General features: G+C 40.8%; 1 protein-coding gene across 2 annotated transcripts in view; it reads left to right on the top strand.

Moving 5' to 3' along the window:
* Fcho2 (FCH and mu domain containing endocytic adaptor 2) overlaps positions 1 to 9537 on the top strand; it is a 77633-nt gene extending 68096 nt beyond the window's left edge. For both annotated transcript variants that reach the window (XM_051183038.1, XM_051183037.1), the window contains 6 exons: positions 1058 to 1213; positions 1539 to 1671; positions 2438 to 2637; positions 3255 to 3319; positions 6753 to 6917; positions 7190 to 9537. In XM_051183038.1, coding sequence (XP_051038995.1) covers positions 1058 to 1213; positions 1539 to 1671; positions 2438 to 2637; positions 3255 to 3319; positions 6753 to 6917; positions 7190 to 7212 — 742 coding nt within the window. In that variant the 3' untranslated portion in view covers positions 7213 to 9537. The remainder of the gene's footprint in view (positions 1 to 1057; positions 1214 to 1538; positions 1672 to 2437; positions 2638 to 3254; positions 3320 to 6752; positions 6918 to 7189) is intronic.
* Positions 9538 to 22793: the final 13256 nt, after the last annotated feature.

Raw genomic sequence — 22793 nt, 5'->3', positions numbered from 1 at the left:
TGCAAGTCTTCTATTGAAGCAGGAGGAAAGGGCTCATGATAGATACAGGTTTGGCAGATTAGGAGTTCAGTAGTGAAGAGTGTGAGCAAATTCTTTTCTCATTTTATTTCTTCATTAAAATAATTACCTAGGTGTAGGGTGAGAAAGTATTGCTGGTTGGACTAGACAAGGTAGCATTGGCAGGGCATGCTAAGGGAGCAGATGGGAGGTTTGGTTATGTGCTTTTGTTTTCTTTAGTCACATTCAGCTGTGCATATGTGAGAGGAAGCAGTTAACAGAAGCATGAGGAGGGCTGAGGCAAAGGAGCATGTCTAATGAGGAACCTGGAAATCCAAAGATGGGGGATGTAAAGATATGAAGTTTGAAAGGTTATTGAAAATGAGATAGAATGGTGAGGAATTAAATTGTGCTACTAGATGGAATGAGCTAGAAAATAGGAATCTGGGTAGATGAGTGATGGTTGTGAACCAGATTGTGGAGGGTCTGTTGCCTGGCTGAGGTAAGCCAGAGGACAGAGCCATTGGAAGAAAAGATTGAAGAGTTAGGCGACTAAGGAGCTTCAAAGGACCATTTGGATGGATGTTGCACTTACTAAAAATTATGCTAGAAATAATGGTGCAGGGATAAGATTAGTGGTGTCAGGAACTCGATTTCAGGAAAAGAAAAGGAACTGCCGAGGATGATCTGGAGTTGACAGGATCTGAGCAATAGTGTGAAGCAAGAGTTTCAAAGGGAGAAGCAGTCAACAAGAAGAGCAGCCCTCACCGGGGTTCAGAGGGCTTAAGAGGACAGAGTAACTATTTAGTACGCTGTTACCAGGGAAGCACTGCCCATACACACAAAGAACTATGCTTATATTTAATAGTAGGAGTATACCATTGCAGTTTTCTATGATGAATTCATCTGTAATTATAATAAAGATATAAATGTATAGCTGTAAGCATGCAGGCATACAAACATATATGCACACATGCATACACTTTTCAAAGCCACGCATACTTTTGAGAAGAGGTTAGAGTATTTTACTTAAGCACTTGTCCGTGTCCTCCCATGTCAGGTGTATTGTGAAGATCACTGGAGACGTGACAATATCATTTCCAAGTGGAATTATTAAAGTCTTCACAAGCAACCCCTCTCCAGCTGTGCTGTGCTTTAGGGTGAAAAACATCAGCAGACTGGAGCAAATTCTTCCAAATTCACAGCTCGTGTTCAGGTTTGTGTGCTTTACTCTTAAGATTAAGATTGAAGTTTCTTTTTAAGAAATGTTTTTTCTTTGTGAAATAGCATTGGATTTGAAGATGATGCCAGAATTATTTATTGCAGTTAAGCAGCCTTGTGCCGTCCTTTTGCTCTCTGTTTTGGTGCTAGTTACTTTTCAGGGAAACTTTTTACTATTCTGTTCCTTGTCCTCTAATCTCAGTTTTCCTCATCCCACATTTTGCTTGATTTCTAATAGTCTTTCCCAGGTCACCAACTGACTAAATGAAGGAAAAAGATAAGTCAAATGAAATAACAACATGTTTCTCATATACATATAGTGATCCATCACAGTGTGATTCCAACACAAAAGATTTTTGGATGAACATGCAAGCTGTTACTGTCTACCTCAAGAAGCTATCAGAGCAAAACCCCGCTGCTTCTTATTATAATGTAGATGTATTAAAGTATCAGGTGAGTGTCCTATCACTATGAAAACCTTAAATATTTATATAATCAAATGAAATCTGGTAGAACACTACATGAATAAACATGCCATAGCCAAATGAGGTGCATTTCAAGAGTGCAAGATTGTTTTGGAAATTAAAAATCAGTAAATTAATGACTATTTCAGCCAAAATGATAGTGTTTATCATCTGTTTGTGATTCAGCTATTGAGTAAATATTAATACATGAATTTATATTTAACTTGAAAACTTCAGTGTAGTCATTCTTCATAAAGAAATATGAAAACAGTGAGTTAAAATTTGATAGGGCAGACACTTCACTGTTTATATTAATAGTACAGAATGTAAGTGTTTCTCTAGATTTGTTAGTACTGTTACATAAAAGAATAAAATAAGTAATATCCTGGCAGTGATGGTGCATGCTTTGGAAACCACATGGTGAACCTTTTTTTACTCACAGATGTGTATCTGAATTCTTTATAATTTCATATATAATTAATGGAGAATCTTAGACTCTTCCTTTGAGAAGTTTTGGACTTCGTATAAGTTTTCTGCAGTTGAATCCAAGGGAACGGTACCATGGTAGTTTGCCGGTAGTCTGTCCCAGGTCCATTCACCAAGAGGGACCCTGTGCTTTATTTTTCCTAGCAGCAGCCACTCTCCTTGCTGCTTAGTTGTGATTCTGCAGATTCTTAGTCAGAAGTGTTTATGTTATGATCATGCCTTGTTTACTCTTCAGGCAAAGACAGTCATTCGTTTGATTCTCTTTGAAGGTATCATCAAATGGCATCCAGTCCACTCCTCTAAATCTTGCAACGTACTGGAAGTGCAGTGCCAGCACCACAGACCTGAGAGTGGACTATAAGTACAACCCAGAAGCAATGGTCGCACCCAGTGTTCTTTCCAACATTCAGGTGGTGGTACCAGTGGACGGAGGAGTCACAAATATGCAGTCCCTTCCCCCTGCAATATGGTAAGCTGTGTTTGCAGTTTTTGTCTCCAGCTGCGACAGTTCTAACCTCTTAAAACTAACAATAATTGGGTTAAGTGCTTTCCCATGCAAACCTGATGACCTTAGTAAACTGAAAACTTTGTAAAGCTTCCTGAGAACCCATGTATGTGAAGAAGATAGATCCTCAGACCCTACATGTGCCAGTGGCAAGCACATTTCTGTACATACATAGAATTTAAAGAACAATAATTACTATTTAATAGGATTAAATGTAGCACTTAGCTTATCTATGGGAATATCTGGTTAGTGTTGAATAGTACTAGTTCCTGCCATTGCTAACCCCTCCTACTGTTGTCATTACTATAGTAGAGATCTGACAACTCTATGTAGTTATCATTAAGAATAATGTCTCTCTCGACTAAGATACTGAGCCACATGTGCACAGGTTTGTTTCCTCTGGCCACTGGGAAGGAAAAGAACCTTGTAATTTAGTAAACTTTCACTACATTTTCACTAGGTAATGCCATTTAAAGCCCACACTGTAGTCTCTATAATTAAAGTCCTTGAGGTACATTTATTGAGTGTCCATTTAAGTATTAGATAGTGTAAGAGACTGAAAATACTTGTTCTTCTTACAGGAATGCAGAACAAATGAAAGCCTTTTGGAAATTATCTGGGATTTCTGAGAAATCAGAGAGTGGAGGTAGGGGTGTGCTCCTTCTCATTCTCTGTGCTGGGGATCAGATCCAGGCCCTGGTGGGTGCGAGCTAGGCAAGTGCGGTGCTACTCTGCTGCCCCTGTCCTTGTTGTTATCTGCCATTGATATTACTTCCTTTATTAGTTATGTGTGTGCGTGCACACAGGCGTGCTCACAGTCAGCTGTCTTCCTTCCACCCTGTGGATCCTGAGGACGAGACTCAGGTTTGAGGCATGGGGGTGGGGGAGAGCCTTTACTTGCACATTCATTGAAAGTTTCCTTTTGAAATTTCATTCCGTCAGTTCTAGAACTGACCACTAGGTGGAAGTTAATACCCTATGTATGTACGAATGTATAAGCTAAGATTCAGAACAGTTTTTAACCCTTCTTTTGAATATGATTTCATTGTAAGAATAACAACTTACAATTGTATAACTGCAGAATAAGTGCTTTTTGTGTTTACATAAGAGAAACACCTAGTGGTAGAATTTATTAAAAAATAGAACTATTCCCAGGTAGGTAATTTAAATAATTGCAAATGATTGAGCTTATTCTGTTAATGGGGAAGCAGGTGTTTTCTGTTAAAGCGGATGCCCCTGTTTTCCCTCCCCAGTTGCATAGAAAATAGCTTTGAAAAAACATAAAAAACAGCTTTAATGTGATGTTTGTCTGCTCCATCTTGCTTGAGAGCCTTTCTGTTCATTCCTTTGGAGTTAACCAGAGGTCTTCAGTTCTGTGTGGCAGTTTTAAGGAGAAGCAAGTTACTTGTCTCCCCCTACTGACTGAGTCTCTGTGTTCAGCATATGGTTAGTTACCATTCCAGTACCTCCTCTGATTCAGTGCCCTGACCTGACATATTCATAGTCTCTCAGTTAAAAGAGAACTTGTCTTCCTAATTAGCTTCCATTAATTTTTCTTATTGGGCGGATGTTTTAGCTCTGCCAATTTTGTTCAGCTTTTCTTTTTGAAGTTTTGAGCATATCAATGGTCTTTTTCCTCTATTATTTTTATATAAAGGACTGTCAGCAAATCTAGATTGTGTATTCTTGTATATCTGCTGTACAGGATCAGATTTGTATTTGAGAGCCACATTTGAGTTATGGTAACCAAGCTGGTCTCTAGTTCCTTTTGACTGTTAGTATTTTTAGTTGGTAGCTAGTTTTACTGACTTTTTTTCTAGCTGTAGAGCTTTTTGTGAACCACACTGAAATTTCTAACTTAAAGTGGAAGTAAATCAGACATCCTATGTATTAGGCTTACAGCCAGCCAGCATGGAAGAGAGGAGCTTGTTCTCCTATTTAGTAAAATATACAATGATTGTAAATATACCAGAAAAGGAATTTCTTCTCTCAAAAACAAGATTTACATTTTCTATCATGTGTTTAGTACTTTCCTTTTGTTATTCAGGCATGAAAGTGTCTGTTCTATGTAAGGAAATGGGAGAATGTGGTTTCGATGTGGTCAGTCAGACCTTTACAAAGAATACCCAGATTCAAATGCTATAAAATAGAAACCTGTTTTCTATTCTTGCTCAGTACCCAGAAAAGGAACAGGAAACAGTTGTAAAGCTTAAGGGTTGTTGGAGGAGTGCTTCTTACTGGTGCTAACAGTGGAGTGTTCACAGAGCCGAGTTGTTGAGCAAGGGTGTGCAACTTTCACACCTGTGTGGACAATAGCTACAGTCAATACAACAGTCAAAAGAGCTAGGCAGCAGCTCTCCCCTCTGGTGTCATCACCAGGTATAATAACACAGGACAGACCAGTTACCACCTTTAGTTCCACATTTCTCTGTAGTGTAAAACTTACATACAGGGGGATTAAAATGTCTTCTTGCTGCTACTGAGCAAATCTGTCCACTTCCCCAGACACAGTGGTTCTCAGCTTTCCTGGTGCTGTGACCATTTAATACAGTTCTTCATGTTTCAGTGACCCCCTAACCATAAAATTATTGTTCATGCTGCTTCATAACTGTAATTGTGCTGCTGTTATGAATCATCATGTACATATCTGATAAGCAGGATATCTGATATGTGACCCTGTGAAAGGGTCTTTCGACCCCCAAAAGGGCCTCCACCCACAGGCTGAGAACTGCCGCTTTGATGAGAGACCCAGGTTAAATTATCTTAGAAACCCTTCTGGATGTCGCCTTTCTTTTCTTTTAAATAGTGTTCTTTGCTTATGCCTTGGCTGTACCGATTCCCTTTTTCTGTCACCTAGAGTCCCAATAAACTGCTTTATTGTCTTGTAGTTGGTGCCCTTGTTTTGCATCTTGTCCCCCCTTCCTCCTCTAGGACACTAATCTGAGGCTCTTGCCTGTGTTATCTTTGTGTTTCCTTGGGTTTCTGTCATAAACTTCCTGTGGCCTGAGGCCTTGTTACTATTCCACTTTGGTGTGCTGCTGTCCTTCGTTTTCGTTCTGTTCCCAGACACCGTGGTATGAATACGGTTCTCTTACGCCTGCTCTCGGGCCTTGTGTCTACATCTCAGCACCTGCTAAAATGCACACCGTCATGCCCAGCAGTGTTTATAACTTGCAACAGAAATGCATGTTTTTAGAGCATTTATCGGATTAATTAGTGTCATTGATACCCTAGTTCTGTTGCAGTCAGACAGGGATCTGTTGAACAAATGATTATAGCTGAAAGAAAAGACCTAAACTATAAGTATGGGATGATGTGTTGTTGTACTAGTAAAATTTAAGAAGTAAGGGTGACGCCGCTAGCCAGTTAGGATGCTAAGATGATTGAAAAACAGTGAGGCTGATACCCTCCTCCCAACAGTAGCAGCTGCTTTTTTCTTCTTATCCCTTTGGACTGACTGCATGATCTGGTACTCAGCGCTCACTTCTCTTTACTTTGTCTTGTCATCCCTTAGTCCCCTCCCCCATCCTTTGTGTCATGGCCCCCGTGTTCCCTGTGTGCTGTCATTCCTTACCTCATCCTTGTTAACTCACTTTAGCATACACATATCACAAGCATCATCTACACAGTATACATCTGAACATTACTGTTAAGTAAAAAAAACTAGTAGATTGAGATTATTTAGTCAAAATTTAGGCTCACTGAATAGGGTTTGATTTGAAAACAGGACAGTGGTTTGTTTACTATGTGCATCTTATGAATTTACCATTGGCTGAGGTAGTTTAGCTTAGATCCTCTGTTTCCAATCTGTGGTTTGCAATGGCCCTTTCTCAGGAGTTACATATCATCAGATATCTTGCATATCAGATATCTACATTATAGTTTTTAACCATAGCAAAATTCTAGTTATAAACCAGCAATGAAGATAATTTTGTTTGGGCATCACCACAACATGAGGAACTGTGTTAAAAGGCTCGTCGTAGCATTAGGAAGGTTGGGGAGCACTGGTTTAGATGCTCATTTAATTTGGTGTGCAATGTATTTTACCTGTTATAAGGTCTTTATTCTTTTCTTTGCAGGTTCTGGATCCCTCAGAGCAAAGTTTGATCTTTCAGAAGGACCCAGCAAGCCCACAACACTTGCAGTGCAATTTCTCAGTGAGGGAAACACCCTCTCAGGAGTAGATATTGAGCTAGTTGGTACTGGCTATAGACTTTCTTTAGTAAAGAAGCGTTTTGCCACTGGTAAGTTGTGATGATTTGAACTCTCTAGTGTATGTAGGGAAAACATTTTTTTCTCTAGAAGTTTATAACTTAAAAACATGTTTGCCCCCTCCCCCCCCCCCCCCGATCCTCCTTGCTACAAGCTGCAAGATAAAGACGGTCTTGGTAGAGTTACCATGATCAGCATAGTAAACTATGTAATGTAATCCTAACGCATAGTAACCATAAAGAGCAATGTGGTCCTCTAGTGTATTTGAAAGTGTAACTGCCTGGCTCTGTTTGGTGTTTTTCAGGACGATACTTGGCTGATTGCTGATGGACCTGGAAAGCCGTTTTCTCAAGGGAGCAGCGTGAACCCGCCACTGTATCACCTGCTCTCCAAACACTATTTTTACTTGTATGATGTCTTTCAAACTTTGTCTTTGGAAGCTGACTACAAACATTAAATTGCACTTTCAAAGTGAGTCATTGAAAGAAATAGCACTGATATGACATGTACACAGTAATGATAAATAAATAATCAAATGCAATATTCAGGAAGCTCATGTATTCAAATTGTCCCGAAAATGAAGTTTTTTATCTTCAGTGTCTGTGCTTTTAAAAAGGTTAGAATGTAGTAACAAACCTAAAATTTCAGGAGAGCAAGCACAAAATTATTTAGCTTTCCATAAGTATTTAGACTCAGAGATAGCTTTGAAGTTCCATAAGTTTGATATTGAATATAAGCAGAATGTAAATTTTAAGTTTTGAATGTTAACTCAGAGCTCAATCTAATTGAGTTATGTGCCATAAGGTAATCAGACCAGAGTCCAAGTTGTATACAAAAAAAACCCCTATAATCTGATTCTCATAAGTATATTAGTAAAGTGTAAATGGTGTTTTATATGATTTTTTAAAATTCTCAAGTGCAATGTGTTTTAAAATAAGCTTGCAGAGGACAGCAGAAAAACTTGCTTCTGCAGTTAATTAACTTTATAGAAGTTGTGATTGTTTTGATGAATTAATGCTGTAGATTTAATTTATTTTTATATGGATTACATAATGTGTGCCTTTTAAAACAATAACAAAAACCAGGAATGTGCCTCTAGTTTGTGTCAATGTGCCTCACTCTCTTCTCACTCTGGGTCTTGTATTCAGAATCACACAGTGGTCAAGCATATTTAAAAGATATTTGCAGTTTTTAAAATACCTTCAGGCTATATTTGGGAAGAAGACTCAAAATAACCAAAAGATAATTTGTACTTAAAAATCCTGGCTCCTGTCTTTAATGATACACTATGCCACTAGAAAAACAAATAAGCCTAATGGAGTATGTTTACTGGGATTAAATTACCTTCAGATACTCAGCATTGACCTCATGAGTGTGTGAAGCAGACAAGTGCTGAACTGTGGGGATAATTTGCTAACTGGTATTTTAACTCTGATTTAGTATTTCTCTGGACCGTATTTATCAAGGGAAATTTACACACTCAGTTGCTATTGTGTTGTGAGTATACGTTTTCTAGCATTCTATGAATAATTTTTTAAAAGATTTATTTTGGCAATGAGAACAGTACTGTCACTTGTTTTCACTGTGTTAATTAGAAAATTGTCAAATTCCTGTGTGGTAAGAATAGTGAATTGTTTGAAGTGAAGGATTGGGTTCAGTGTTCTTGATGTGAACTGCTCATACTAAGTAGTAACTCTATAGCAAATTCTGATTAACAAAAGAAATAAGATGTTTTAGACAAAGTTTCATAATTTACAAGTGGGAATTTATGATAAATATCAATGTCTTTCATTTTTTCATAGTGATAGCTTGTGTTATATGTGATAATTTATATAAACCATTAATTATTTTGTTAAGCTTTACAAAAAAATAAAACCCCATTTCTAGACACTAAAATTACATCTTGCTATACTAAACACAACAGAAAAATCTGCTCTTCCACAGTTTGTAATACAAGACGAATAGTCTTATATATTGTGTCATTTCAGTTCTAAATTTAGGTCTGACTTAAGCAAACATAAGGCAGTTTATTGAAATATTAGTCTTTACTCACTAGCAAAATTAGAATTTGTAGCTCTTATATTCTTTAAAATGCCAGTTACAATTATCCTTACTAAAATATTGACTAGATTTGCTTTATTGGGCAGTTAATGCTTTACTATTTGAATTCTGACACTGCTACACTCACGATGTCTTTTAATCAAGTGTCACCTTAAACGGTTGCAGTGAGTGGAGTGGCTAACCTTGTGCACCACTTTTCTTATCCCATAGCCTCAGACCTAGTGTGGACATGCAAGTTTGTATTGGGTGCAGGTTACAGTTTTAAAGCCATATGAGTTTATAGTGATTTTTTTTTTCATTTAAAAATTCACTAATGTTTTTAAAAAGCCCAGTAGATTTCAGTGAGAGACTATCTAGCAAGCTGGTTCTTGCTTGTGTACAGTGATAACTTTGTAGCTGCTTCTTTAACCAAGAATTTGTAAACACAGAATTCTTAACAAGTGTGAGCTTTTAAGGAGTGTTATTTACTACTTTGGGTTGTAATTAGAGCACATCTATCTTCCAAAATTTTGTAAATATTTTTGATTTTTTTCATAAAATGTAAATTTTACATAAAATTGTATCCCTAATAAACATGTAATATATAATTTAGCAATTGGTTTTATGTGTCTTTGTATACTTCCTAATAGATGTGTTATAGATAGGACAGTCAAGCTGAGGAAGGAATTGACTTTGAACTTTATTAGAATTGTTTTTCCTTTTGTAGTAGGGCTTGAACCCAGGGCCTGGAGGGTGCTAGGCAATCACTCTATACCACTGAGCTGGAGCCCCAGCAGGCTTTCAACTTCAGATCACCATTTGTGCTAACATAAAGGTTGGACTATTGAAGTTTTATTGATAATAAAGAAAACTTGGTTTAATATGCAACTCTAAACATTAAAAATGTTTAACAATGAATTAACATATTTATAATATATTTAAATTGATTATGAATTTTAGTAAAGACTTTTCTTCTTGACCACTTTTGTAGGAACAGTTATATATAATTTAAAATCATTATGAGACCTGAGAGGTGGCTCACCTGGGAAAGGTGCTTGTTGTCACCAAGCCTGATGAAACCGAGTTCAATCCCTGAACTCCCTCAAGTTTTCCTCTGACCTTTGTACACAATAGGGGGCGGTGCGGGGGGGGGGGGGACGGCGGGCGGACAGATGGACACACACCAAACCAAGAAACAAGAGGATAAAATGAGAAAAGAAAAAAGTTTTATCAGTCAATGGCAGCGTTGTCAAATATGTCATAAAAACAGCTAGTATAATTACTTAGGTTTGGTTGGGAAACCTTGTAGCATTCACACCACACATCCCATGGATTGTTCTCTCTCCTCATGTCTACTCCCAACTCTGCTAGGCAAGTCTGAGAGTTGTCGTGATACCCTACAGCCTGAGGTGGAGCACAGAGTACCAGACTGGCTCTCCTCACAGTCCTAAGTAGAGGGAATATCTTTGCTCATACAATAATTGAGGAACTCGGGCCCCTTTCATGATTCTGCTAAAAATCTTCATTTGGTCACCAGATGGAGAAAAAGCAAAGTCTTCATTAGCTTTTTTTAATGGACCAGGCCTAGATGGGGAGCCATCCGTTCCACCCATGTTCCATGAAATAGGCTTTGATCTTACAGCCTCATTTGCATTCAGGAAAAGATAATAAATGAAAGAGACATTCACCAGACTAGGTTCAGGTAAACAGTAATCCTCTGCTGCTTACCATGTCCCTACTCTGTGTTGTTAATTTTCCTGACCCTTTTCTTTCCCAAATGTGCATTTGATAGACTCAGTGACTTTTTGTAAATTCTTGCTATACATTGATATTCTATCCTTATTTGTAATATATCTGATTTTTTTTCTATACTCTTTTAAAATTATCTTTATTTGTGTGTATGCTATGCTGTATGTGTGGTAGTCAGAAGACAACTTGGACTCAGTTCTCTTAACCTTCACATAGGTCCCAGTGATTAACTTGGGACGTCAGGCTTGACAGCAAAACACCTTTCTTAGCCTAGCCATTTCACCCACCTCTCCGTTCATCCTTCTAGTGAATGTTCCTATGTGATCATATTTGATAACTCAGAAACAGTTGTTTGTCTTTGGTATTATTTTATCTGTTGGAAATAAGGGCTGGCAAGATGGCTCAGGAGGTAAAAGCCCAATGATCGTGCCTCAATTGCCAGATCTCACATTAGATAGTGAACCAACTTCCAGACTTCAGTATGCCCATGTCCCATCTGCCTGTTCTGTCTCTTACAGACAAACACACACACACACACACACACACACACACACACACACACACAGAGAGAGAGAGAGAGAGAGAGAGAGAGAGAGAGAGAGAGAGATGTTTTAAACAAGGTAAGAAAAGTTTAGGCAAATAATTTGCTCACTTCATAGAATCTGCAAGTTATCTGGAGTTGGCACTGATCAGCAGAAACCTTTCGGCCTTTCCTCGTGGATGCACTCGTGGCCACAGCCCCAGGAGGAATATGCTTACACCACAGGCAGACAAGGAGCAGTCCTATATGTCTGTCTTCTCTGTTGGGAGAGTAAAAGCTTTTCTAGAAGCTCCTGGCACCTCTTTGCTTGGGTTCATTTGGTGAGATTTGCATGAGGCAGAGAAGGAAAGAAACCTTTATTAAGATGGGGGAGGGAGAAGGGAAAGCAACAAAAAGGAACCCATTGACAGCCACAGATATACAGTTTACAATCCCAACCCTGACTCTGACCCTAATCTTAACCAATCAAACCTTTGTTCTCATCCCAATCAACTGCTTTTTTTGAGAAAGGATCTCACTATGTAGTTTTGGCTGGTCTGGAACTTGATATGTAGATCAACATGACTTCAAACTCAGATCTATCTGCCTTCTTATGGTGTGAGCAACCTCATCGGGCCCCAGTCAACATTGTACTCTTGTTAACAATGTGCAGTAACAAATGAGCAAGATCAACTTGGAAATAAATATCTACTGTTTTATCTTTAGGGTAGTAAATTTCTGTAATTTGAAGCCAGTGCTTCGCCCCCATTGTGTATTATTTAGTAATGACAGGATTTTTCCCCCCTAGGTAAACAGGAACAAATAAATGCACACAAAAGATATTTATTGCAATATTGTTCCTACTATGACAAAATTGGGAGGGTTGGCCAAAATATTTGATAATTCCCATGTAGTGAAATATGTAGCTACTAAAAATACTGAAGAGGTTGGGCCTGGTAACGAATGCCTTTCATCCCAGAACTCAGGGCAAATGCAAGTGGATCTTTGTGAGTTAGCCTTGTCTATATAGAAAGCTCCAGGCCAGCCAAGGCTACAGAGTTAGACCTTGTCTAAAAAAAAAGCTGAAGATAGTTGTTATCTTCATCACTGTTCTCTTGCTGTGAAGAAACACCATGGTCGTGATGTCTTTTATAAAAGAAAACATGTAATTGAGGCTGGCTTACTGTTTTCAGAGTTAAGTCCAATGTCATAGTCACACACCCGTAGACATAGTGCTGGAGAAGTATCTGAGAGTTCTACATCCAAATCCAGAGGTAGCAGGAAGGAAGTCACTGCAGTGCTTGGTTTGGGCTTTTGAGACCTCAAACTGTCACACCCAGTGACACACTTCCTCCTAGGAAGCCACACTTAATCCTCCTTTAGTGCTACTCCCTGATGACTAAGCATTCAAATATATTAGCCTGTGGAGGCCATTCTTATTCAGACCACTGCATTCCATTCCCTTGTCCCCAGGCTTGTAGCTATATTATAATGCAAAAAGCATTCAGTTCAACTTCAAAAATTCCCATAATGTATTATAGTCTCAACACTTTAAAAGTCATAAATTCAAAGTCTCTTCTTATGGCAATCTCTTAACTATAACACTCAGTAAAATCAAAATAAAAAAGCAGATCACATACTTCCAATGTACATTGGCACAGAATATACATTAACATCCCAAAGGGAAGAAAGCAGAGTGAGGAAATATTGGGAAAGACTTATTGCGGTTAAATAAGGATCAGGATAAACAAATAGGTCGAATAGATGTTTATTCAGGGAGAAATAACTTACAACCTAGACAGATGAACACCAGCAAGTTCCACCGGATGCTCTCCTCTCCGTGACCCGCCAGCAAGAGAGCATTCCCTGGCTCCTCTTCAGACCTCCTTCCACAGGTCACTTCCGCCCCTGGCTCCACTCCTCAATGGGCGTGGTCAGTGCCACAGAAGAAGACAAAGTGAATATCCCACTACAATTTTCCTTTTAGTCTAAAGAAAAGATTTAAGCTTGATACAAAACTATATACAAAACGGTGAATAACAAGTGTGCTCTAAGAAAAGGAAAATCGAGAGCAAAACGACCTACATATCTAGTCCTAGGGTGAAGGCATAATGGAGTTTACAATAGAGTTGTCCTAAGCTGGAAAACTTAAGTCTAGTACCTAATATATCTAACTAGAAAGAAAAAAAATAATAGTTATGATAATTTAATCTTCAACCTCATCAAGACCTAAAAAGAAAAATAACGATACTAGGGCAGACTAAAAACCAGCAGAGGAAATTCCGGTCTGCCTTTCCATGTCAAAGTGGTCTTCAGATCTCCAATTCCTTTTTTCGAGCTTTGTTGACTGCAACACATTTCTCTCTAATGGGCTTGTTCCACACCCGGTCTGTAGCTTCCTCTGACAGGTACCTTCTGGCATCTCCAACACTTTGGGCTCTCCAACACAATCCAGGCTTCTCCTTCATGGCTTTCCACAGTGGCCTCTGTGGACCACAACACATCCCTGATGCATTCCGACCTCAGCTGCTTTCCTTAGCCAAGGAGGCGGATTCCACAACCCCTGTCTTGAATCCTTGACTCTAAAGCCTAAACCACAAGGCCAAAGCTGCCAAGTTCTGCTGCTTGCTGGGGCTGGAACTCAGTTCCCTCTTTCCAGTACATCCTCATCAGCTTTCTGGTTTTGATGGTTTCTTTCACTTCAGTTTTTTTCCCTCAATTTTTCTTCACAAGTTGAAAGCATAGCTGGGTAGGGTCTTGCCCTGAGGTCATTATTCTCTTTATTCCATTTAGCGTCATATTTTTCTATAAACCTTTTATCTCCTTGAACTCTGGACTTAGTACCATTACACCTCCTGGTGCTTCTTCGCTCCTTAAACTGTATGCTTTGTATTTTTACTTGTTCATTTTCATTAAAGATCTGCATAAGAGCGACCACTAACAGTCACATGGCAGAGTCCATACCAGGATGTCCTGACATTTCCACCAGTGCCATTAATCCAGAAATTTTCAGTTTAGCTGAAACAACCACATGCTTTGCCAAAATACCATAAGAATGGTCTCTAGGCCACTTGCTAATATTCTTTCCCTCTGAAACTACTTGAGTTCAAATAACCCTCAGCCCTTATTGTGCCCAGATTCTGAACCCCCAAATCACCAAGAGACCCATTCCGATGCAAAAGCAAAGTCTTTTATTATTTAACAGGTTAGCTCTGGTCTTCCATCCCTCTGAATTGGTGGGCAGTAGCGAGAAGGACCTGGGGGGGAACCGAAAAGCAGGGAACTTATGGGGGTGTGTAAGGGGAGTGTTTAGGGCTATGCAACAGTCTCAGGATTGGTGTGCTTCTGGGCTTGGGCTACCTGTCCTGTGTTGATTGATCAACTGGTTGTTAGGACCTGTAGGCCCACCCAGGGCGGTTGGTATGCTCTGTGTGTCATTGTTAACACACTTTTACTGTAAAGTACGTCCAGAGCCTGCCAGTTAACTGATTGGTTCCTTGCCACATGGAGGGTATCTGTCCTCCTAGAAACTGTGAGGATGGGCAAGATCAAGAAGCTCAGCACATCTTTCTCGGTCTTTTCTGCAGCCTGTCATGGCTGCTAAAGCAGGGGACTGAGTGAGGAGGATCTGGTCCCTTCACACTTAACTGTCTTACATGCTCCAACCATTACGGCCCACTAAATCTCACGTAAACTGTTCAGCTGCTTTCCTAATCCAATATCCACATTCTGCCAACAAGCAGATAGGTCAGGCCTATCACAGCAATACTCCATGTGGTAATTTGAATGCAATATTGGTCTCCATAAGCTCCTAGGGACTGGCACTGTTGGGAGCTGTGGCTTTGTAGAGGGAAGTGTGTCATTACAAGCTCCTTCTCCAGCACCACATTGGTCTGCACTCTGCCATGCTTCCCATCATGATGATAATGGATTGAACCTCTGAAACGGTAAGTGAGCCACCACAATTAAACATTTTCCTTACAAGAGCTATGGTGTCATGGTCTTCACAGCAATAAAAACCTAACTAACACACCCCACTTCTGATACCAACTTCTGTCCTGGTCAGTGTTCTATTGCTGTGAAGAGACACCATGACCATGATATTTAATTGGAGCTTGCTTACAGTTTCAGGAGTGTGGTCTGTTATGGCCGGGAGCATGGCAGCACTCAGGTAGACATGATGCTGGAGAACTCCCTGAGAGTTCTACATCTGGATCCACAGGCAGCAGGAAGTAGAGAAAGCCACTGGGCTTGCTTTAGGCTTTTGAAACCTCAGTGGCACACCCCCAGTGGCACACCTAATTCTTCTAGAGTAACGTCACTCCTGATCACTAAGCATTCAAATATATGAGTCTGTGGATGCCGTTTTTTATTTAAACCACCACAGTTACTGATACTAAAACATTGCCACAATATTATCAAGTGGTTAATGAATGATGAAGTACCATTTAAAATTGTGTTATTTTTGAGACAGCTGGCCTGGAACTCAACTAAGTAGCCCTGCCTATCTCAGTCTCCCAAGTGTTGAGGTTACAAGTCTCCATTATTACCATACTTGCCTTTTCTATTTTTATAAGTGGAACCTTCACCAAGCTGTTGTGACTTGTAGAAGGCAGGATTTTTGTTTTCTACAAATGTTTGCTGTTGTCCACATTTCATCTAATTTTCCATCTGAATACATTTACGTTATCTTTAGAAAGCATGTTCCTACTGACATGAACTTCACAAAATCTTTCATCATCAAGTCTCCCGCTTGTAATTATCTGTTTTCTTTGATTGACCAGGAAAGAGAGGCTTTTTGGTGGTGGTATATTAAAATACAGTTAATCTCTAAGCTAAGGCCACACGTGAAGCAAATCAGAGACCCGAGGGCAGGAGCCTGCAGCGAAGATGGTTTGGTTCCACCTTAGGTTAGTGTTATGCACGCTTAAACACTGAGCGAGTTTCAGTTTTCACTAAGTATAAAAAGCCATAGGCCAGGTGCGGTGGCGCACACCCTTGATTCCAGCACCTGAGAGGCAGAGGCAGGCAGATCTCGAGTTTGAGGCCAGCCTGGTCTACAGAGTGAGTTCCAGGACAGCCAGGGCCACATAGTGGTTGGGAGCCATGCAGCCTCGTCTCAGATCAGCATATGACCACCTGTCCAATGGGTTTCATCGGGACAAGGCACCTGTGGAAACAGACTCTCACTTGGCAAGTATCCATGGAACGGGGTAGGAATGTGAGGAATTCCTGCAGTTTGCAGGCTCTCTCTCTCTCACACTGTTAATTCTTTGGTTTTTAGTTTTACTTTGTCAGTCACACATGCAACAGCTGTAATTCCCCTGGAAATTCTGTTCTTTCTCAATTATTTTCCCTTAAGGTACAGCAGGGGGCTAATGCTTCTCAAATCTCTTATCTGGAATTACTAGCTCCAACTCCTAATCCTGGGAACTTTTGTCACTCAATAAAGACAATTAGGTACATATGAGAGGACAATACTTGGAATATTAACCATGTCTCACAGTTCTGGAAAGGAGAGTAAGGCATGTATACACAGAATAGGGACAAAGCCTCAGGAAATACACAATGGCAACTGTTGAAAGTAAATTCCCTGGACACCAAGCATATAGACTCAGTGACAGGATCTAGTATGATCCAATGGAAAAAAACGCAATGTGAAATATGGAATTTAGAGATCCATTTTACCATACATAGGAGCTTATATTGGTGTCTAGAACAAGATTTTATATCAGGTAAGAAAGTATATTTGGGGAAGCATAAAGGGGAACAGGCTTTTATAATGATTACCATGTATTTCTTAAAATACGATTTTTTTGTTTTGTTTTTGGTTTTTTTGAGACAGGGTTTCCCTATATTGTTTTGGAGCCTGTCCTGGAACTCGCTCTGTGGACCCTGGCCCCGAACTCACAGAGAATATGATGTATTTCTTAAACGTCAAAATAGGAGCCAACAGAAAAAACTCTGTTAAAGTATAGAGGGCTCAAGCTTTTCTGGGCTACTTGAGTGCAGTTAACTTGGTGGTCAGAATTTTTCCTTCCACCAGTGCCCCTTGCCTGTCTCAGAAGCTGAGCTGGAGCTGAGGCTGAACCCTGACGCATAGTGAGACCCTGTCTTGAAGTGAAAAAGAAGAGAAAGGAACAAGCAAACTGACTGAATTTGTCTCCACGTCAGTTTGCGTGTACACCCCCACAGGCATATTTTTCGTGGCCATTTGGCCAGAGCCCCCATTTGGCAGTTACCGCTTGAGGTGGTGTCCTATCAGCTTCTTGCAGGTTGATAGTAGTCTTCAGAACCCTGCCCCTACGTGTATACAGCTGCTAGCTTTGCTGCTGCTGCTGCTTTTTTATTTTTGGTTTTTCAAGACAGGGTTTCTCTGTATTGCTTTGGAACCTGTCCCGGAACTCACTTTGTAGACCAGGCTGGCCTCGAACTCACAGAGCTCCACCTGCCTCTGCCTCCCAAGTGCTGGGACTAAAGGCATACGCCACCAACGCCTGGCTTTGCTTCTTTAGGGTCCCTGTTGGTGGCACGCACCGCACTTAGTGAAAGACTCTAGTCAGTTCTTCAGCTAGAGGACAGGAGGCATCATCCCAGAGCTGTTACGCATTTGCATGTGTGCGCTCACACACATGTGCCTCAGAGAAAAGCCGTAGGTCCTCCTAGAATTGGAGTCACACCGACGTGGGTGCTAGGAATCAAACCTGAGCCCCCTGCAAGAGCATTACAAACTCCTAACCACTGAACAACCACTCTAGTCTCTTTTTGTGTGTTTTTGAGATTGCATAACACTGGGTAGTTTTGACTGGCCTTGAGTTTATTTACTGTGTAGCCCAGGTTGGCCCTGACCTTACTATATAATCTCGCCTGACCTCAAACCCATTGTGTAGTTCAGGCTGGCATTGAACTCAGGCTTTAGCCACTACACTGGGCTGTGTTTCAACCCACATTTTCAAATAAGAGAAGCTAGGAGTTATATATGAAGCCCAGCTTCTGCGAGAGAGCATTTCCATTGATTTACATGTATGAATAGATTTTTCTTTGTCTCGAAAGAAAAGGTATTGTATGAAATATATAAAACAGACTATTGCAAATAACCTCTGAAAGCAGGTGTTTTATTGTTAGGCAAACTACGGGAAAGGGGAAAGACAACCCGGTGTGCTTCCTCACATCTTTGGGCAAGAAATATGGGAATTTTAAAATTCAAATATTTTCAAGTCCAGTAATTATCCAGAAGTAATGTAGCCTGTCAGACATTCCAAGGCATGCATATTTTACATGGCTTCAATAAATTTTCCAGATACTATCTACTTTTCTATAATAGTCCTAGAAATAACCTCTGGCTTTTCACGTGAATAACTGCAAACCATGTCACATGGAATTTCTTTGAGCAGTCAAGGAAAAATACCTAGATATCATCAATGACTCTGAAGTCCCTGGAGATTTTATTTATGGGTGTATGTGATGCCAGAGAGTATTGAATGTAGGGCTTCAAGCACCTAGTCACTTTACTATTGACCTAGACGTCTGACTCTTCCTGGAGGTTTTTAACTAGAAATACTTAGTATAGAGTATAGGTGTGCTCTGCCTTCACGTGTTTTAAAATCCACTACTCTTCCTTATTTCTCTTAATTGGAAGAAATGCCACATCCTTGTCCTACAGCCAAGGTGACTTGAAGTCTCCCAAGTTTCGTTCTGTCTTTTGAAGGTCTAGAAATGTAACCTTGTTGACTCAGTACAGCATTGTTCTCTCTGAGTCATGTGGTTTAGGCTCAGAGCCTGTCGTTACTAGGTTATGGTGAAGGGCATCTTTTAAATGTGAGATAATTTCTTGGCAGTGGCCGTTTGGTGGAACATGGCAGCTCTTATCCCTGTGGTAGATGTTAAGATTAAGGAAATGGTCACCTCTAGTGACAGCCTATTTATGCTGTTCCCAATTTGATTAAAAACACCCTAGCTTGCCTTCTGTGTTCACTACCACAAACTCCATTCTAATTCACCAAACTATATAGACAAGCCTCGTGTGACTATCCTAGGGAAGTGACAATAGAGACAATACTAGGAAATGCCTTGAGGCTTAGCAGAAGCATGGGGATGGCCTGAAGTTCATCTACCGAATCTTGAGACCTTTACCTAGAGAGGGAACCCATCTCACAACCACACACTTTTAGAGTATATGTGTATTTAATACATTTAGAACGTGTGCTTTAAATGGGTGCTTTTCTCTGGTATCAGATCTTGACTATTGGAGGAGAACTAACTCTGATAATGAAGACTATACGAATTTAGGAATACATATTTAAATGATAAGAGAGTGATGAACATAAAACTCATGACTCCATGGTTTGTAATGGGAAGTTTGCTAATGATCTGCAAAGTTGCACAATTATTTCCAAGAAGCTTACTTCCCATTCTTTAGTCCTCCTGGTTGGCCCCGTAAACTGCACTATTGGCCAGGCAGAAATATCAGAAATGTAAGCTATTTCCATCTCCACACCACTGATGTAGCAGTGGCTGATAAATACATATACAGCCTGTCATTAGAGCATGTTCTAGCTGAAGCCATTGTATTTTCTATCTGGTCAAGTGATGGGAGATGTCATTCTGCAAATATGTTTCTCTTATTGGTTAATGAATAAAGCACTGTTGGCCAATAGGAACGCAAGATAGGTGGGACTAGGAGAGTAGGAGGAGAGAGGAAGTAGGAGGGAGGAGTTCCAAGATGGAGGATGGAGAGTGAAGAATGCCAGCCCCTCTCTCCTGTAAGATGAGACCACGTGGAAATACTTAGATTAATAGAAATGGGTTAATATTTAAGACAGATCTAGCTGATAAGAAACTAGCAACTGGCCAACAGAATTATATCTAATACAGTGTCTCTGTGTGTTATTTGGGGCTGGTGCAGCGGTGGGACCAGGCCAGCAGGTAAAAACATACAAGTGTCCTAGCTAGGCCAGGGAGAGCGACTTGGATACTAGATATACCGGAAACACAGATGGATGAGCTTATGTGCGCACCACCAGTATCCAGAGAATAACCCCATCCTCTGCAAGAACAGCAAGTGCTCTTAACCACCGAGCCCGCTCTCCAGACCCTTATATGTATTTTTAAATAATAGTTTAATTTTTTTAACAATTATATAGTTTATGTGGACTGAGTCAGTTGGACTCTATGAGTGGTATAACATGGTGTGTTGGGAAGGGTATATAGGTTATGTGGACTGAGTCAGTTGGACTCTATGAGTGGTATAACATGGTGTGTTGGGAAGGGTATATAGGTTATGTGGACTGAGTCAGTTGGACTCTATGAGTGGTATAACATGGTGTGTTGAGAGGGTGTTGGTGTTGGTCACTCACCGCTTTGATTCTGAATGTTACATCATTATCCTACAGCTCTCTTTGTTGCCCAATGCCCCCTCTATTTTCATCTTGTCCTATAAACTATTTGCTGATTCCCTCCACGAAAACTTCTAAAGGCTCTTCCCTTGCAACACAAAGAAATCCCTGTAACCTGGCATTGTAAGATGTCCAGAGTACCCTCTTTGACTTTTCCAAGCACCAGTCTTATGGACTCTTTGATCTCCAGTACCTTTGTTGTTGCTGCTGCTGCTTTTGAGACAGGGTTTCTCTGTGTAGCCTTGGCTGTCCTGAAACTCACTCTGTAGACCAGGCTGGCCTGGAACTCACATCCACCTCCCTGCCTCCCTGAGTGCTGGGATTAAAGGTGCGCGCCACCACTGACTGGCTTGACCTCCAGTACTTTTTTAGCCTAACAGAGTCATCATTAATTCCACTGTACTCAGGTCGAGCGTTGGTGGGCCATGCCTTTAATTCCACTACTCAGGAGGCAGAGGCAGGAGGATCTCTATGAGTTCCAGGCCAGCCTGGTCAACAGAACTAGTTTTAGGACAGCCTCCAAAGTAATACAGAGAAACCCTGTCTCTAAAAACCAAAAAAAGAAAAAAAATCCACTGTACTCTTTCTTTAATGCCCTGGGTTCAGGGCATTGTGACCCCTGCTCCACCTAGAATATCTGCTTCTATGCTCTCATCACTGGCATTCAGAAGCCTATGGGGAATTTCGGCTCTCTGCTTGTATGCAAACCCATGTGCTTGTGTGTAGAAGCCAGAGGCCAATATTGGTTGTCTTCTCCAATTGCTCTTAACCTTATGTTTGAGACAGGATCTCTCACTGAACCTAGACCTTACCAATTGGGCTAGACTGCTTGGCCATCAAGAGCCGGAGATCCTGCCCCTCAGCATGGAATCAGAACTTGGGTCCTAATGCTTGTGTGGCACACACTTTACCAACTGAACCATTGACCTTGAAAGGCTTTTTGTTGTTTGTTTGTTTTTTAATGGAATAAAAAAAGAGTCCTGCCATCTTCAGAATTCTTTTGTAAACAGTGACTGTACTGTTATCTTGTTAGGGTTTCTATTACTGCAAAGAGACATCATGACCATGGCAACTCTTATGAAGGGCTGACTTAACAGTTTCAGAGGTTTAGTCCACTGTTGTCATGGCAGGTGGCATGCGGGCAGACAATGCAGGAGAAGGAGCTGAGAGTTCCACATCTTGACCTGCAGGCAGCAGAAGCAACTGTTTGTCACATTGAACTTAGCCTAAGCAAAGGAGACCTCAAGGCTCACCCCACAGTGACACATGTCCTCCAACAAGACCTCACCTACTCAAACAAAGCCACACCTTCCAATAGTGCCACTTCCTATGGGGGCCATTTTCTTTCAAGCCACCACATAATGGTTAGTTTTTATTGGCAACTTGTCACAAACTAGAGTCACCTGGGAAGAGGGAGCCCCAGCTGAGAAATTCCATGGATCAGATTGACCCATGGTTGTGTCTGTGGGGCATTTTTCTTGATTGGTAGTTGATGTAGGAGGGTCCCTCCCAGTCTGGGAAGCACATTCCTGGAAGGAGGGTCTTCTGGGCTGTGTAAGCAAGCTAGCAGAGAGCCAGCAGGGAGGGATAACTCTGAGGATTCTTCTCAAGCTTCTCCTGCCTTGGGTTCCTGCCGTAGCCTCCCTTCATGATGATAGGATGTAGCTTTAGGATGAAGTCAAGACTTTCCTCCCCAAATTGTTTTGGTCCTAGCATTTGTCACAGCAACAGAAAGCAAACTACAACCGTGACAATAATGAGGGACAAATGAAAACTCTTCCCCTTGACAAAATTGGAGGACATTTGTAATTCAAAATCGCCATGGCCAGTGAAGGAGGAGTGTGGGGCAAAAGAGTCAAGCAGAGTAGGTCATTCAAGCGAATGAGCGGAGGTCAGGGTGCAGGGCCGTTTGCCTAACGGATGGATGGCTAACAGAAGACAGCAACGGGCTCAAATGCGAAGGACGCCTTTGGGATGTATGAGCCAGTTAGAAGCAAAGCTGGAAGTGCAGAGGTGGCCATTCTGAGGGACCAAACTGAACAACAACAAAAGGAACCTGTTAGCCCAGAGCGTCTGTGGGCCACACTTGACATTTCCAGGGAAGGGGCCACCAGAGGAGCTCACCAATCTTGCTCCTGGGTTGGCTGCAGAGAGGTACAGCCTGGGAAAATAGCTCCCTACTTAATATGTTCATGGCCTTCATA

The sequence above is a fragment of the Phodopus roborovskii genome, unplaced genomic scaffold, assembly GCF_943737965.1.
Source record: "Phodopus roborovskii unplaced genomic scaffold, PHOROB, whole genome shotgun sequence".
In the NCBI taxonomy this organism is placed as follows: Eukaryota; Metazoa; Chordata; class Mammalia; order Rodentia; family Cricetidae; genus Phodopus; species Phodopus roborovskii.
This window is presented reverse-complemented; position numbering and strand designations above follow the sequence as displayed.